This window comes from Artemia sp. Qi Xiang Cuo, chromosome 21 (genome assembly GCF_049724085.1).
Source record: "Artemia sp. Qi Xiang Cuo chromosome 21, ASM4972408v1, whole genome shotgun sequence".
NCBI lineage: Eukaryota > Metazoa > Arthropoda > Branchiopoda > Anostraca > Artemiidae > Artemia > Artemia sp. Qi Xiang Cuo.
In genome coordinates, this window is record NC_142814.1 from 15,591,892 (window position 1) to 15,609,888 (window position 17,997).

A 17,997-nucleotide genomic window follows, 5' to 3' on the forward strand; every position below is an offset into this window, starting at 1 on the left:
TTCTTCTTCTTCATGGTTCGCCATTGGCTGACAAAATCCTCGTTTTTTCACCTTTTTTTATTTTATTTTTCATTTTGTTATTTTCTTTCCTCACTGAGTTTCATCTGTCATGTATAGCCAGTGTGGTCTTAGAATGTATTTATCATTCTTTCGAAGTATTGAACTTCGAAGCTTTAATATGATGTTTTTGTACAGCTAATGAAGAAAACTCTGAAACACGGAATCAGAAACATCAAGGTATATCTCGTATTGTTTTTATATATATATTTTAGTCAATGGCTGTAATTTGGCAGCCAGTGTAAAGATTTTGATTCAGCTTTGTTAATTTATTAATTGCTCTAGCTGTCATAGTGTAAACTTTGTCCTATAACTGGCTCCGTAATTAAGTTTAATAAAAGTTTAATAAAAGATATTTTTCAAAAACCCATCGCTCCAACTCACTTGTTGGACCTATGTTATCACGCAAGGATCTTGCAGCGCAATGGTAACGTATTTTCAGATAAATAAAAACTATCGTCAAAGGCCTTCTTCACAGAAGGAGCTATGATCAAACAACGTTCTAAAAACAATACATCCTGCATCCTGTCATCAGTAGGCCATTTTTATCATCAGCAGTAGACAAATCTAAATGATACGATACAGTATATTGTTTTTCAACCCTATAGCAACTTGGGACTTTATTTACATAAAAGACAACAAAATGAAAAAAAAAATCACCAAAAAAAACGAACAACTCAAAGAGATTATATGTATAAATCTCTCTTCAAAATTATTTCTCTTATCCTGCCGATTCTTCAATCTCTATAAACTCTCTCTGTAGTGCATCGCCACGAGAATACTGGCCCAAACTGGCAATACCCAGCTGGTAATGACTCTTTGTGGTTTTCACCATCGATTGCGCTAGCGCCAATCCCAAAAATACCATCCCCCAACTCCTAAACTTCTTAAAATTATACTTAACGTTGTCTAAATCATTATTATCATAGATTCATATTTCATATTTGACATATATTCATATTTGACATTTTTCTTATTTGACATATATGCATATTTGATTCAAAATTAATCCTGCTTCTTTTTCTTGAAGGCAGAGAAGAAAAAGAGAGATCGAATGGAAAGGGAGCATGAACAAGAGGAGAAAGAGAGAAATGATGAAATAATTTCACTTAAAGAGAAAATCAAAAGACTTGATAATGATCTTAAGTATGCAAATGAGAAATATGAAGAAATTAACAATCGAGACTCTAGAGGGAAAGGTAAGCAATTTATGACTTTATTTGTAAAGTGTGTATGACTCTTATATCAAAGGTTTAAGATTGTATAGTTCTGAATTGCCAAAACTGTATTTGTGTCAGGGTCCAAAGCAGTATGTTAGAGCAAAATATTTATTCTTTTTTCCTTTCAAGCGAAGTACTACCGCTTGTTGCATAACGTAAATTTTACTAAAAAGCGAAAAAAAACAACTAAAAGTACATTTTTGTTTCTATTAGTGCTGCAGCACCACCTAAGTAAAGAGTTCTGTAGCATAAATATTTATTCATTTTTTTCTGCGAACTTTAAAAGACGTTAGAGGTTAACTTTGAAAGAGGACGAGTTTATCATAGAAACTTGGGTGTGGCTCATCCGATTGCAAATTGAAGCCCTCCATTGGAGGGTGACCAGCCCCCCTTCTCTTGTAGTCTTTCTGCCTCTTGACCCCCGTGAACTCTCAAGACGTTTGATCACAAATTTGTTCAGAATAGTCAAAAGCTCCAACAAGTATTCCTCAGGGGATGAAATTACCCTCAGTCCACAGGACAAAAAGTGTACAAATTGTCAATTCTTTGTACACTTGTTTTATAGTGGGAGAAGGAGGGCATGTTTGGCGTATCAGAGGTATCAAGTGTTTTGATGCTTTCAAGGATCGTTCTCCAGCTAAAAAAAGTTACAAATTTCGTTGTAGGAGGGCTGCAAGGCCTCTGATATTGCATTGATATTTTCTCCTCTACTATATATTTCAAACTGTTTAACTGTTTTTTCAACGAATTTAATCCCCCCCTCCCCCTTATGATATAATGTCCCTGGTATAACAATAGAAATTTGTAATCAGTTTTTATTGTTTTTTATTATTATATCTAAGAATTGGCAACTTTTTTTATTTTCTTGCTACGTCATTGCATCATTTCTTAGTTGTTGTTGTAAAGTGTTGTTCTAATAGGTGACAGTGTTTTCTTGTATAAGTATTTGTTGAAATGAGGCTATACCCTCTCCATCCCCCTAACTAAAAAATTTCACCTTTAATTGTAGTTGCGGTTTTTGAACTTTTAGAGCTTACAGAGGATTGCACTCAAAGCGTTGGACATGGGAAAGATGGCTTCCACAGAAGTTACACCCTTAGTAGATTTTAAATATGGACCCACCACCTTAATACAGTAATATATGGTAACTGCATTAAAATACTAATGAAAAATATTCTACTATTTTTTTATTTATTTTTTCTTAAACTATAGATTTTTTTTTCTGGGACTTGTCTACCTAGTTTTCTATTTATGATTTAAGTAGTCATTACATTTCTAGTTGTTAACTTTTCTCTATTGGAAAACAACTCCAGATGTAGTCCTCATTCAAATTCTTTTCATATTTCGGGGTTTGTCTTTATTTCTTGTTTCACTTTTTATAGCAAAAAACCTCTGTTAGATATAAATAAACAACTCTGTTTATTTCTCCCCTCTCTATATATATATGCAACTCTGTTTCGTCCCTCTCTATATATATGCAGGGTTACCACCGATGGTAAAAAATCACTAGATTTTACCGATTTTTTGGTTGATTTAAAGATTTTCTTCAATACTCTAGTGAGTTATGTGCTAATTTAGTGATTTATTGGTCCAGGCAATATAATAAATCACTAGAACTAGCGATAAATCACTAGGGATGGCAACCCTGTATCTATGATTGCAGAAATTACCTTCACAAATTTCATAATGCTCCAGTACCTGCTCTGCTCGAAACCCTGCAGAACCCTGGCAAGAATAAGCCCCAGGTTTTATTCCTGAAAGGCACTGCAAAGTGCAGAGGATACACACAGGAAATTAGTCCAAAAGTTTCACAGCCGTCACTCTCTGAAAGTAAAATGAAATATAAAGATAAACATGTTAAAAATTAAAGCTTTGATAATATAAGCTTTATATTTGGCATAAATTACAACCACAGACGATTGCACCTACGAAGAAGCCATGAATAGCCATGAAGCCATGAAGTCATGACAGTGAATACACTTTTCTGTAAATTAAATTTCTTATGGCAAAATTTTCTACAGGAGTGTTCTTCCATGTATGCAACTTTTCCACCATGAAATCATACGCGATGACGTGGATGTTTTTTATTATTAAAATTTTGAATGTATGTAATTTTTCCAGGAGTAAGATTTCCAGGGGTAATCAATTACTTTTCCCTTATTAGAATAATTTGCGATGAGATGTAACCTCGTCCATAAGCTTTTTTTCTTGCATTTACAGTAAATTTTTATTATTATTTGGAATTCCCATAAATTTGTCTTCGAAAAAGCATTTTACTACTAAGACTAATCGAGAAAGTAGTTACCATTCCAGAATCAGCTACAAATGGCAATTTTTATCACTAAGCAGTTTTTTTTAAACGCATTTTTTAATTTTCGGTTACTATGGGCCGTGGTTCGTCCCTTGCTAGGTTGATGCTACCACTGCAAACATGATGGCTAACCTTTAAGATTTAGAATCACACATTGTTATGACATAATAGTTCTTGTTGGGTTCTGGCTTCAGATACCCAGGCTCCTCTCGGGTACATCCTTGGACTTTGAAGATTATAAGATAAGATAAGTGATAAGATATTTATTTAAGAAAATTTCTATCACAAGCCCACAAAGGACCGAATTCGGACTTCAGAGTCGACAAATCATATAGTTACATGAAAACTGGCAAAAATCCAAAAAAAATAACAACGAAAAAGAAAAATCGTAATGAAGAATCATTTGAGAGTCAATAATTTAACTGCAAAAAGTCAATTAAAAAGTTAAAAGAGTAAAAGCTGGTCAAACTAAACGTAAAAAAAAATACAATTCAGGAAAAAATTAAAAGGGACATTAAAAAAGGGCGGCAAAATAAGCGAATGAACACAAAAAAAGGAACGATATACAAATATATATAAAAATTAAAAGGGATACTAAAAAAAGTGTCCATAATTTAACTGCATAAAGTCAATACAAAAGTTAAGAAGACAATAACTGGTCGAAAAGAGGGGGAAGGGGAAAAAATAAATTATTAATCACAAAAAAAGAGAACGAAATATTAAATATATAAAATTTAAAATAGAAATTGATAAAAGACTGGGGAGAGGGGTAAAACAAGCAAATAAAGGTAAGAGCTTGGGCAGCATCATCAGCCATTAAAAAAAGAAGAGATTATGCTGGTCGGGGAAGGGTGTTGAATACTTAGGCTTCAATTTATTGTACTAAAAGATCCAATGAGTTCTTGCCTATTAAATAAAATGAGATTTTGTCTAATGGTGGACAAAAGGATAACACTTCTTGTAACGAATGACAAAAACAATGACATCATGTCTGGTGACAGAAAAAAAACGATATCGCTTTCAACAATTTTGGTATAAAAAAAAATAATGTTATCGATGACAAACGTACCCGATGACCGATGTATCCGATGACAGAAAATACCGATGAGACTTTTATGTAATGACAGAACAAAAAAATAATGACACTGGGTCAGACCGAGGCCGTACCCAAGATTTTTTTCGGGGGGGGGGGGTTACACAAAAAAAAACTAAAAAAAAACACATAAAAGATTTGTTTATATCCATTTTTGTTACGCTTTTACGAGTTAGAAAACATTTCGGAAGGGGGGGGGGGGTTCAAACCCCGTAACCCCCCCCCCGGTACGGCCTTGGGTCTTAGAACAAAAAAAACAAAGATGTAACTTTTTTTCAGTGACAAGAAACATAAAAAAAACATTTTACTTTGTCCGACGACAGAAAAAAATGACGAAACTTTTTATATGGGCTAAAAAAATGACACTGTCTGATAACATATATGAACTATGACACCGATAAAATAAGAGGGGGAAAATGACACTTTGCTTGATGATAGGGAAAACATTGACAGTTTTTTAATTTCACTTTTGGCGGTGACTGGAAACTACTGAACCAAAAAGCGATGAAAAAAATGGTTTTGTAACAGAATTTCTAGACACTAAAATGTCCATAAATAAGTTTTAGCCCGAGTCAGTCAAACTCCAGTGAAATATAAAGATTCAAGATCTGTATTTTTCTCTAAGGACATTCTGTTATCTATAATTTTACCAATAGCTTTCAAAGTTTCAATATGCATGATTTGAGCCCAAAGTGAGGCACTTGAGCTTATTGCTTTTCCTGTCTGAGTCCTCCGACTCCACACCCACATATTTCCTTCTACCCCCACCTCATTTTTTAAAATAAAAAATTGAGTATATTATAATTTTGTTAAATCAGAGCAGTACGATAATTTTTAATGAGAGTTGTACAAGAATGGGCCGTTGGGATTGTGGTTCTTCTAACATCGCCTTTATAAAGGTGATGTTATTTATTACAATTAGGAACATTTGCACAAATGTTTTCAAGCTTTATGATTGAACAAAACTAATTCATGGAAGTGGGGAAAAAACTTTTTATCACCAAAAATCAGTTAAGGGTGTCTGGGTGTGCCCTTAGGTGTAATAGTATCTGTTGATCATAATCGGAGTAAGGGTAGTCTTAAGGGTAAATAAGGGGCTAATAGTGCAAAACAGATGTCGAAAACCAATCCGTATTAAGCACATATTTCACAGATTGAAAATTTCAAAAGTAATGTCGTTAAGGTTGTATTCCCTGAAAATAAGAGACACTTCACTGATTTTTTGAATTTAGATAGGTACGCACGTATAATTTATTTGTTCTAGGGGCAGGAGACAATTTCAAAATACTTGGGGTATATAGCTAATATAAAGAATGACTTGAACAATATATATACCTTTCCCCTAGAGCTCGAACTGAAATTAGAAAAACAGCGCCAAGAATATGAAGATCTATCAGGCAAATATGAAATCCTTGAAGAAGAATATGTTGTTACTAAGGCTAAACTGACTATGGAAAGTGAGCAAGTTGAAAATGATTTCATATTAATCAAAAGAGAATATGATCAAATTAACGGTGAGCTTCGAGCACTCAGAGACACCTATAACTTCCGTCAAGATACATGGATAAAAGAGAAACTTCAAATGCAGGTAAGCTAGCCATATTAAAGTGCTGACATTTTTCTTTTATGGACTTGGACTAAAAGCTAATTAATATGAATAGGTACTGAAGGATAGAAGACACAGCGAGTCTCAAAACAATGGCATGTAGAATAATAAGGGACTTATTAATATGGAAGTGTTTTTTTTTTGTAGATGTTATTAAAGTTGCAGGTTCTTCCCCTGCATGATCCGCCTTCTAAGGAATTCAGTGGTGGGTAGAATTATATTTTAAATATTTTCAGTAATTTAGCTACCATCAATTTCAGTCTGAGAACATAACATACAACGAAGGATCATGACGTGGGGTATACTGTCTATAAGAAAAAGATACATGCTCATTTCGTATAATTTAAGAGACAATAGCTCATATTCTATTGAAAGTTTTCAATGAGACATTAGCTAGATTTCCCATAAGGACGTTGCTTGGCCGCTTTACCTAGCAACTTTGCAATATGTATCTAAAATATCCGTTTGAACTAAAATACCTACCTGTTATAGATAGAAAACTTTTAGGGCAGTCTGTAAAGACTTTTTTTTCAGTAAGATATTAGCTGGATTTTCCATAACAACGTTTTTTGGCCGTTTTATCGAGTGACGTCACGATATTTATCTAAAATACCTATCTGAGATAGAATTGTTTCCCTCTCATAGATCAGAAAATTTTATTGGCTGACTTCAGGGAATTTTTTTCAATAAAATATTAGCGGTATGTCCAATAATGTCGCTGTGCCATTTTACCCAGTGACGTCACGAGATATATCTAAAATCCCTATCTGAAATGAAATACCCACCTTTCATAAAAAAAAAAAATTATAGGCAGATTTTAGAGATTCTTTTCAAAAGGACATCAGCTGGATATCCCAGAACGACGTTGCTTGGCCGTTTTACCAAGTGACGTCATTATAAGATAAGATGACATTTATTGCAAAAGGCCTGCGGGCCATAGCAACACAAAATAAAGCTTGCAAACAAAGCTCACGAACAAAATACAACTTTATATAGTATAAGAAAAACACAATAATAAGACAAAAAAGAAACACACCAAGGTCAAACATTTTTACCAACAAATACCAACCATAATAAAATTCAATTCCTAAAAATATAATAAGCTATCCCTTCAAACGTGATTCTCTATGTTTAATCTCTAAACGAAGAAATTTACACAACTGTTTAATAGCACATATGGTCCTCTAACCCGTCCGTTCAATTAACCAGCATTCAGTCCCAAACACTCTTCCAAAACATTCATTCCGCAGCTCAGACAGCTCTTCACGCTCGGATGCAAAATGAAATACATTCTCATTCGCACATCCACACATAGGGTAAAAGTAGGAGTCAGTCGCCACCTAAACTTTCCCATAAAATTCCTTCTCTCGCCTAAATCCAAACTATCCCCTCTCATACAAACAAAAAAATCTTCAAATCCTCTTTATTCAACCCAAATTTAAAATAAACCTCCTTCCCCCAACAGTTTTTGGCTTGGGAGTAAAACCTCAAAGACATAGATTGGTCCTTATGAGCTTGAAACTCTTGGATTTCTTGGTCATTTAGGGTTCTCTGGACTTCCTTTTATACTGACATACTTTCATCCATTGGACCTTTCCCTTCATTCTATATCTCAGAAAGGCCATAAAGGTCCAGTATATGTGTATCTAAAATCCCTATCTGAAATAAAACACCCACCTCCCATAAACGTAATTTTTTTAGGCAGAATTCAATGACTTTATTATAAGACTTCAGCTAGACTTCACACAACAACGTCGCTTTGCCGTTTTGCTTGACAAAATTAACCGTCTTCTGCCATAACTTAGCGCTACAGAAAAGAAACGTAATCATTTTTGGCTAGAGTAATTAGGACAAGGGTATTTCAGCTAGGGGTAATTCACATGATGTCATATGATGTGTCTTGTTAAACTGTGATTCTCAGCTTCTGTTCTTTAACCATATCGATTAGTTTAATTTGTTTTTCTATGTCTTACTTTACTTATAGGATACTTGAAAGTTCGTTTTTTCCCAAATGTGTTACGTCTCTTTTCTCGCTTTTAGGAATAATAATAAAATGTAACTTCAGATAAAAATTGTTTTTACAGTACGTTTGATGCTTAAAAAAAAACTTATTAATCAACTGGTCTTAAGTTATCCAAAACCCAAATGCATGTTTTAATTTTTCTCTGTCCTCCAAAACTTATGTTCTTTAATATAAAGGCTTTTGAATTATCGAAACTCGATTCTGTGGCCACTTTAAACTTTCTACAATTAGCCATGTCTTGATGCACACTACTGCACAATACTTGATTTGAATGACAAATATGTTTGTTTTTTACAATTATGTTACAGATATGTTCTGTGACATAAAGCATTTTGAATTACCAAATAAAGACTCTGTGGCCACTTTGAACTTTCTACAATTAGCCATGTCATGATGCACACTACTGCACAATACTTGATTTCAATGACAAATATGTTTGTTTTTTACAATTATGTTACAGATATGTTCTGTGACATAAAGTATTTTGAATTACCAAATCCAGATTCTATGATCGCTTAAAACTATGTGACAGATATGTTTGTTCTGCAAAATTATATTACAGGTATGTTCTGTAACATAAAACCTTTTGAATTACCAAATAAAGACTCTGTGGTCACTTTAAACTATTTGACAAATATATTTGTTCTGCAAAATTATTTTACAGATATGTTCTGTGACATAAAGCATTTTGAATTACCAAATCCAGATTCCATGATCGCTTTACAGATATGTTCTGTGACATAAAGCATTTTGAATTACCAAATCCAGATTCCATGATCGCTTAAAACTATGTGACAGATATGTTTGTTCTGCAAAATTATATTACAGGTATGTTCTGTAACGTACAACCTTTTGAATTACCAAATAAAGACTCTGTGGTCACTTTAAACTATTTGACAAATATATTTGTTCTGCAAAATTATTTTACAGATATGTTCTGTGACATAAAGCATTTTGAATTACCAAATCCAGATTCCATGATCGCTTAAAACTATGTGACAGATATGTTTGTTCTGCAAAATTATATTACAGGTATGTTCTGTAACGTACAACCTTTTGAATTACCAAATAAAGACTCTGTGGTTACTTTAAACTATTTGACAAATATATTTGTTCAGCAAAATTATTTTACAGATATGTTCTGTAGCATAAAACCTGTTGCATAACCTAAACTGAATTTGATGGCTGGTTTGAACTATGTAATAAATTGATAGCAAAAAAGTGTGTTAGACACCAGTAAAAAATGTTTACTAGCCATAGTTCGGTTCGTCATATTCGGCCATGCTTCGACCACGAATTGATCAGAGATTTTCAATTGGTATGTTACCAACTGTATTCCTCTGGGGCGATTTCCCAGGGGAAATTTTCTACGTTGGGACGGGGCGAGTGTTCCTGCAGGATTAGAAAATCGATCATGAATTAAATAAAAAAAGTTTTTTTTTTAATGAAAGCAAGGAGAAGGGGTAAATTTTCAGCAAGGAGGGAATTATCCAAGGGGAATTTTCTGGGGGGGGGGGATTTATGCGGGATAAATTTTTCTTTACGGCATTTTTCACGAAATCATTTTCCAAGTAGGGCGAGGTGGATTTCCCGGCAGTATTCGAAAAACGAAATTATTATAAAAAAAAAAAATAAACTCAAACACGCCTTGCTAAAAAAAAGAATTCTCCATTTCACATCCCCTTAGTAAAAATAGATCCGAATTATGGCTTTTATGTTTAGTTTTGGGTAAGTTTTAGTGACAATGGAGCGAATGGGCAAAAACAGGACTGTACAGGTCCGTTTTTGTAAGTTTTACTAGGCGTGTCCGTTAAGTCTTGATACTTTCAAATTGCGTTTATACTCAATAAAAGTAATTTATCTCCCATGTTGTTCCCCCGCCCACTTTTTATAGAACGGATGATTGCAGGGAGTTGGAAAATATGGAGAGGGAAAATATGGAGTTGGGCTCCAACTCCATATTTATTTAAGAGGTAAAATTTTCAGAGGTTGACCAACACAACCTTAAGTTTTGGTGCATCATATTTTTTTCCTAATTCACTTTTAACCCTTCTCTACCCTTAGGAAAAGCTACGCGAACTGGAAGAGAAACTTTCCAGGTCAGCTGGAGATGGATCTTCAACCCAAAGACTCAGAGATATCATAGAAGAAAAGAAAAGACAAATGGAAAGGGCCAAAGAAGAATCAAATGCTCTTCAAGATCAACTATCTATAGTAAAGAAAGAGGTGAGTTATCAATCCCAAAGTAAAGAATCAGCCAAATAGGCTGGCAACCAAAGGTATTACTCTCATAATATTTGGGGGGAGGGGGAAATGGCATTTTACCGACTGGTTGGTCATTTTCAATGACTGATTTTGGTGGTATTACTACTAAATTACTTAATATTTTGTTTTTCTAACGACTGAGACTGATCTTCTTTCTTTGGGTTTTCTCATCTATGTCTTTCAGCTTATTTACCCTAATAAAAACAAATTAAGCTAGTAAAATAGTGGCGCGCTCGGCAGTATATTACCGACTTAATTTTTATCGAGTGGCTGAAGACATTTGGGGGATATTACCCCTATCCCCCCCCGTGTGTGATGTCCCTGCTGATAAAAGTGGGACAAACGACAAGAAATCCGGAATACAAAAAGCCCAGGTTTTAAAGTAGTTTCAAGTGTTTATGATAAAAAGAAAATTAAAACGGTGTGCAAATATAGAAAACGGGTATAATGTTATGATAAAACAGTGAAGAAAAACAAAAAAAAACTCTTGTTTTACTAACAATAGCAAAAATCTGACCATTTTGGCTTCATGTCTTGAAGCCTTTGTCAACGGGAAAAAAAGAAAAAAACTAAACTAATGAAACAAAAAAATGTATAAAGAAAAGGAAAAAACAATCAAAACACACACTTTAAAAATTCACATCCTAATAATGTCAAGGCCGTACACAAAGGGGTGTTTAGGGGGTTTGAACCCTCCCCCCCCCCGAAATGTTTGTCTGACTCGTAAAAACGTAACGAAAATGGATATAAACAAATTTTGTATGCGTTTTCTGAGTTTTTTTTTGTGTGACCCCCCCCCCCCGAATTTTTTTTTGAGTAAATCCCCTTCCGAAAAAAAATCCTGGGTACGGCGTTGAATAATGTGCAATATGATAATTACCAACATACAATAAGGAAACAAAACGACAGAGTAAAGGTTGATTTACTGATAAGTTGAACATCTTCAGCTTTATATCGCAATGCAACAAAACAATCCACATAAAACAATGTATTTATGATCATTAATCCTTGATGAAGGGTTTAGATCGCTTATTTTAGGAAGCTAACCAAATATTGTTTTATTTTAGGAAGTCCATACCAAATATTGTTGAAGAGAGATAGTCCTTCTCATAAGAAAGACTTTTTACAGTAAAGGGATGTGCTATAAATATATGCTATAGATATAAAATGCTATAATGTTAAGATATATTCCTCCATAGAGATAATGAATATGAGTATACTCGCAATTTTTTCTATTTGTACTAAGAGCAGAGGAGAGGGAATACTTTTTAACGGTTTTTTCAGTTGGGGCTTATTCAGTCAGTTTAAGATGCGTTCTTCTTAAAGTAAGCACTGGTAACGTTCCTAACCGAAACCACAGTGATTTTTTGTTTTTATATATATATATATATATATATATATATATATATATATATATATATATATATATATATATATATATATATATATATATATATATATATATATATATATATATATATATATATATATATATATATATATTTTCACTTTCATATCTCTGATCATGGAAGCTGATACTCGACTAAAACCGCAAAAATATTTTAATTAGAAAGTAAATACTCATTTTGTTCATCTATTTTCCTTTCCGTATTCGCCACTGTTTAGCAATCTCAAGAGGCAAAAGGGCCAGGTCTTTTTTGTTACAGTATTATAACTTACTATCGTCCCGCATAATATATCACCTCGCACGCCTTGTATGAAACACAGTGTGTCTTGCGGCCTGCATTTCCTCTGCACAATCTACTCCGACTATGTGGTGTTTTACCTGGTTAAAAAAAAAGCTGCAAATCCGTTGCGTGTTCTTTAAGTTTGCGAAGTTTCCTCTGTCCGGTGTATTTCCATGGCTACGGACCGCTTTGTAGAGTATTGTTCGTTTGTTGTGAACTGTATGTTGAACACTGTGTTCAATACCGTATCCAGACGGGGGGGGGGGCTGATGTGTTTTTTACAAGTTTTCCGTACCCCCCCCCCCCCACGAAAAAAGTTCTGGAGACGTCCTTGACTGTGTTATATCAGTATTGTGCCCTTTTCTCTTTTTTTATAATTTATCAAAGTGTTTCAGCTTTCGCTGTGTTAGGTAAGTGATTAATAAATAGATGAATTGATTTATAAAATAGTGTATTTGACAATATGTAATTCTACGAGTGAAAGCAATTTCTTGAAGCTTTCCCTAGGAGCAGTTTCTGCTTAAGGATTTGAATCTGGAATATAAAGAAAAATTTTGGGTCGCAGATGATACATGTTGCTTAATTTTAGTATATATTATACAAAATTATACTGATTGGTATTTGCACCAGTTGTACTAATTTTTTTTGGGTTGAGGGAGGGAGGTTTTGGGAGGGAGGGTCAAGGTTGAGGGAGCGTCACGGAAATCGATGACCCTCCCTTTACCTTCGTTTTAGCAAATTAATACAGTATGCAAATTTAATCAGTTTATAAAGATTTACTAAAATACATATCATTGTTTAGTACCTATATTTCTTTTAACATATTAGATCCTCCCTTTTGTTGTGAGCCCGGTGGTGTGTGCCTTTACGGTTCTGATCTGGGAACTTACTTCAGCAGCAGGACCAGGTTTTAAAATAAATATATGGAACGTTATTCTTATAAGTCAATAGCTAAAATACAATTAGTTTATTAATTCATAGTATCACGAATTTTACCTATATGTTTTTGTATTATTATTACTTGGTATGTAATTTATTTCCAGCATAAGCTAATACAAATTTAAAAACTATATTGAATTGAATAGCTCGAAGATAGCTTGGCAAAATTTGGCCGAAATTGTTTGGCTATTCAGCCAAAGTTGTGTTTTCAGGCGCTGGGTTTGAAGCGTATTTTGGGCGGGTTCGACAAATCATTTTAAGATTCTGCGTGTTCAACCTAGCAACAATTTGAAGCGTTTTCATCTTACGGGTTCCAAGCGTGTTGGACACGGGCTTCTCAAAATTGTAACCCACCAGAGTATTATGGTTTACCACGGGTTCTGAGAAGACATTCTCCCGTGTTGAAATCGGCTGTCAAAACGATAATCTGCGCGGGTTAAGGATAGCCTGTGTCGAATTCCGTGTTGGATGAGGGTGGGCAAAACGAGGCTCTATATAGTAGAGAGACTAAATCTCTAAGTAAAATAGAATATTGTTCTCACTTTGTCAACATTACAAAAAAGAATTTATTTTGAAGGCTGACGATCTTAAGAAAAAACTGGAGGATTTTGACAAAGTCAGCAAAGTTCAACGCAATATGACTGTTGATACTACAGAACTTGAAAAAGAGGTCGTACGTTTAAGGTCCTGGTAAGTATACATTTTATTCGTTGTGTTTTTTTTAGCCAATATATAATGCCCATGCGGTACATATTTACATAGATTTTAATACAAATAATTATATTTATTGAAAATTATATTATATTGCATTATTTATTTTAAACAGTTTTTATTACAGGTTACTATTTAATGTATACAATTGTGTGTTATTATCAAATATCATATAAGTTATGCTATTTTATTATAAGAAACCTCAAATGCAGACAATCTAGTTATCAGGGGTGTATACAGGGGGGGGGGATGGTAGGGGGCTTGAACCCTCCCCCCAAAAATTTTTCGACTCGTAAAAACGTAACAAACTGCATATAATTAAATTTTTTGTTGCGTATTTTGAAGTTGTTTTGTATACCTTCCCCTGAAGAAAATACCCCATCCCTCTAAACAAAAACAACTAGGGAATCAAATTATTTGGGGATGTTGTTACTTTATTTCAAAAGTCACGACTTTTAAGGTCTCTAAGTATAATAGAAATTGTGGAACTTTCGGAACTTTTAATATGTCAATTCAAGAAACTCATACAAACGAAGTAGTTATTTTTTCAAAAATATAGCTTGGTAATAGTATTAAACCATAATCGTATTATATCGTATTATCGTATTATATAATCGTAATTGTAATCGTAATCGTAATTGCATAATCGTATTATATAATCGTCAACCATTAATAGTATTAAACCATAAATACGAGCGTAATCTACCAAATATAATCCAAATTTGAATGCAATTTACTAATATTGAAAATGAATTTTTAGCTGTCTAGTGAGTCCAATCCGCTGACGATAAGGCCATAAAAAAAAAATTCAAAAATCTAATTTATCAAAACTTTTAAAAATATTTTAGCTGTCTAGTGAGGCCAACCTGATGATGGTAAGGAGGTTAAGGTAAACCCACTGAAAACGACATCCCAGTATTCTAGAGAATCGTATAGAAGGAAACTTGATGACGATTATACAAATCGATAAATGATTTTCAACTTACAATAACAGATTCATATTTTTCCAAACGTTAGAAAACTATAAATTTATTTAAAATTTTTCACCTTTACATGGTTAAAGGAGGAAAGGGGAAAAATGGCCGATAACCTTGAGAAGTCATTTTTTGTCTTAGACTACAGAGGCCACATCAGAATACCAATGTAATCTAACGAATATAACACAATTTCGAATGCAATTTATCAAAGCATATGAATAACTTGGATTGTCTTTGAGGATGGTGAGGCTAACCTGCTTAAAACAGAATTCCAATATTCCTGAGAAGCTGATAAAAGGAAATTCGACGACAATTAGATAAATGCTTTTTAACTTTACTAGAACAGCGTCATATTTTTCATATGTTACAAAGCTTTAGGCATATTCTGTATTGTTCTTCTTTTCTTGTATCAAGGCATTATTACTAATGCTTCTCAGATAAGTTTGGAAGGCATTTAAGGAGTTTTCAAGAGGGCAAAGGCTTAATTTTTTTTGTTTTTACCAAAAATGGTTTACATCATTTGTAAATATTTGAAATTTCCGTTTTGGTAAATATTGGGCATTGAAAGAACTATAGAATGTCTTAACATTTTTCCTTTAATCTATCACAAATTACTCTTTCAGTTTATCTCATGGTGAAAAATCTCACAGAGCTGAATTGGCTCAGTTGAAAATGAAATTTGACCAAAGATTAGCCTTAATGAATGAAGAAATACAAACTATGCAACTACAAGTTGACAAATTCAAACGAGAAAGGGATACTTTCAAGGAGATTTTGGACGGTGCCCAAAAAATGATGAGTGAACTCAAGGCTGATCCTTCAAGAAAGAAGGATTCTGCATCAGATATCAAGAGACAAAGAGAGGTAAGCAAAAACAGAAAAAAAAGAAAAAAGAACTCAAAGATGAAGAGAAGGATGTTCTTTGTTCTTTACTATAGGTTCCAGGGCTGAGGGAAAAACTAAAAAGAATCTTACAAAGTAATTGTTTAAAGGTAGCTTTAAAGAGTAGTAATACTTTGGGTAGTTTTCTAAATTCAAGAAAGGATTGAACTTAAGTGGAGCATCAAAACGGAGTTTATCAGATCCCATGTACATGTGGAAACTCCTGGGACCTACTGACAATAATTTAAAAATGAGATTATTACAACATCAAGAATCTATTTCGTCGGCCTTTTCAAACCTCAAGATTTTACATCTTCTCTATCCGAACACATTTAATTTTTCGGACCATTTTATTATCTTTAAGGGTGTCTCTTTGATTTCTAAGGACTAGGGTTTAAAACAAATTTTTAGGGAAACAATTGAAATTAAGAAAACTCTATTCAAAAACATGGCTTTGAATAAAGAAGCGGGTGAATTTGGCTTAAATTCAATTTATGGTAATTTATTCTGGTCAAATAAATTGAAGTTCATGTCTCCTAATTATTTTGGTAATTGAAGTTCATTTCTCCTAATTTAATTTATGGTAATTTGTTATGGTTAAATAAATTGAACTTCATTTCTCTTAATACGTTTGGTAATTGAAGTTCATTTCTCCTAATTCAATTTATGGTAATTTATTATGGTCAAATAAATTGAAGTTTATTTCTCCTAATACGTTTGACCTCTGCCCACCTGGTAATTCAGATCAAGCTAATAAACCGGAATCTTGGAAGTCAAGGAGAGTTGCTTCAGTGATTGCGTTAAAAAAATAAGGTCACCAAATAATATTTAATTATTTTGTTCTGTACAAACACCATAATTTGAATTGTATTACTTTAGTTTGCCGATGACGATCTCTGTACATGTAATCGAGATATCCAGATATTTTCTCCTTGTCTTCATTGTCTAATAAAAGGATTTATGCTTATTTTTTTTTTATATTTATCCTTTTTTTTACAGATCGAAGATACTCATCAACGACTTCAAGAATTTCACTGTCAGATTACAAATTTAGAAGATGAACTAACGGAAGCACGAATGGAATCTTCAAAAGTAAAAACCGAATACATAAACGAGAAATCGGAATGGGAAATAAAAGTAGCCGAACTCCAAACTAGGATTAACGAGGTTTATTTTAATTATATTATTATTTATTCTTTGGCTATTTAGAGCACACTCTATGTTCGCCATGTATTATTAATAGAACAGGGCATTTAGTTTAGGGTAGGCAAGATCAGTATGAGTTCAGTCGTCGGATGATTTGCCCCCAACAACCGCAACAACTCCCGGCCGAGATCAGTACCTGTGCTACGCAGGTCATTGGTCAGTATGTGATAATTGTTTTTTAAGTTCCGTATCACTAGCGAATTAGTTTGGATTAGTTCAACATAGTCATTATCAATTTTAAACTATTTATGGGTGAATTTTACTACCCGCGGCAAACAATGAGAAGAAAACTATTGTTGTTGTTGTTGTTGTTAATTTAGGTTAAATTTTGACATATGTCCTTAAGACCCTACTACTGAATATACCTCAAATCTACCATCTGCTTCGTTAGTCCGTACGTCCATTGTTAATTATGTTATTACCAGCGATATTTTGATCCACTTCACGCCTCCTTAATTCCTCTATTAACACCTTTTCCATTTTCCTTATATCCCACTTATTTTCATATGACTTATCGCTCAATTTACCCTCCTCCTCTTTATTAACTTAAAGGTCCGGCTCTAAAACAAAGTAATGAAATATTTAATTTCTTACCGATGTATTTGGTATAAGGCCCGAGGCACACTTGGCGTTTTTTATAGAGCGTTTGTTTCACCGAGCGATTTTTTTTACAGAGCATTTCTTAGATCTGGGACACACTTGGCGTTTTTTATAGAGCGTTTGTTTCACCGAGCGATTTTTTTTACCGAGCATTTCTTAGATCTGGGACACACTTGGCGTTTTTTATAGAGCATTTGTTTCACCGCGCGATTTTTTTACCGAGGGTTTCTTAGGTCTGGGACACACTTGGCGTTTTTTATAGAGCGTTTGTTTCACCGAGCGATTTTTTTTACCGAGCATTTCTTAGATCTGGGACACACTTGGCGTTTTTTATAGAGCGTTTGTTTCACCGAGCGATTTTTTTACCGAGGGTTTCTTAGGTCTGGGACACACTTGGCGTTTTTTATAGAGCATTTGTT

General features: G+C 33.7%; 1 protein-coding gene across 6 annotated transcripts in view; it reads left to right on the forward strand.

Annotated features, from left to right (window-relative positions):
* The window catches only part of LOC148939273 (uncharacterized), a 280,313-nt gene that overhangs the window by 201,710 nt on the left and 60,606 nt on the right, over nt 1-17,997 (forward strand). For all 6 annotated transcript variants that reach the window (XM_089106654.1, XM_089106655.1, XM_089106657.1 and 3 more), the window contains 6 exons: nt 1,088-1,256; nt 6,028-6,269; nt 10,375-10,536; nt 13,780-13,892; nt 15,514-15,754; nt 16,772-16,939. In XM_089106654.1, the coding sequence (XP_088962780.1) occupies nt 1,088-1,256; nt 6,028-6,269; nt 10,375-10,536; nt 13,780-13,892; nt 15,514-15,754; nt 16,772-16,939 (1,095 nt within the window). The remainder of the gene's footprint in view (nt 1-1,087; nt 1,257-6,027; nt 6,270-10,374; nt 10,537-13,779; nt 13,893-15,513; nt 15,755-16,771; nt 16,940-17,997) is intronic.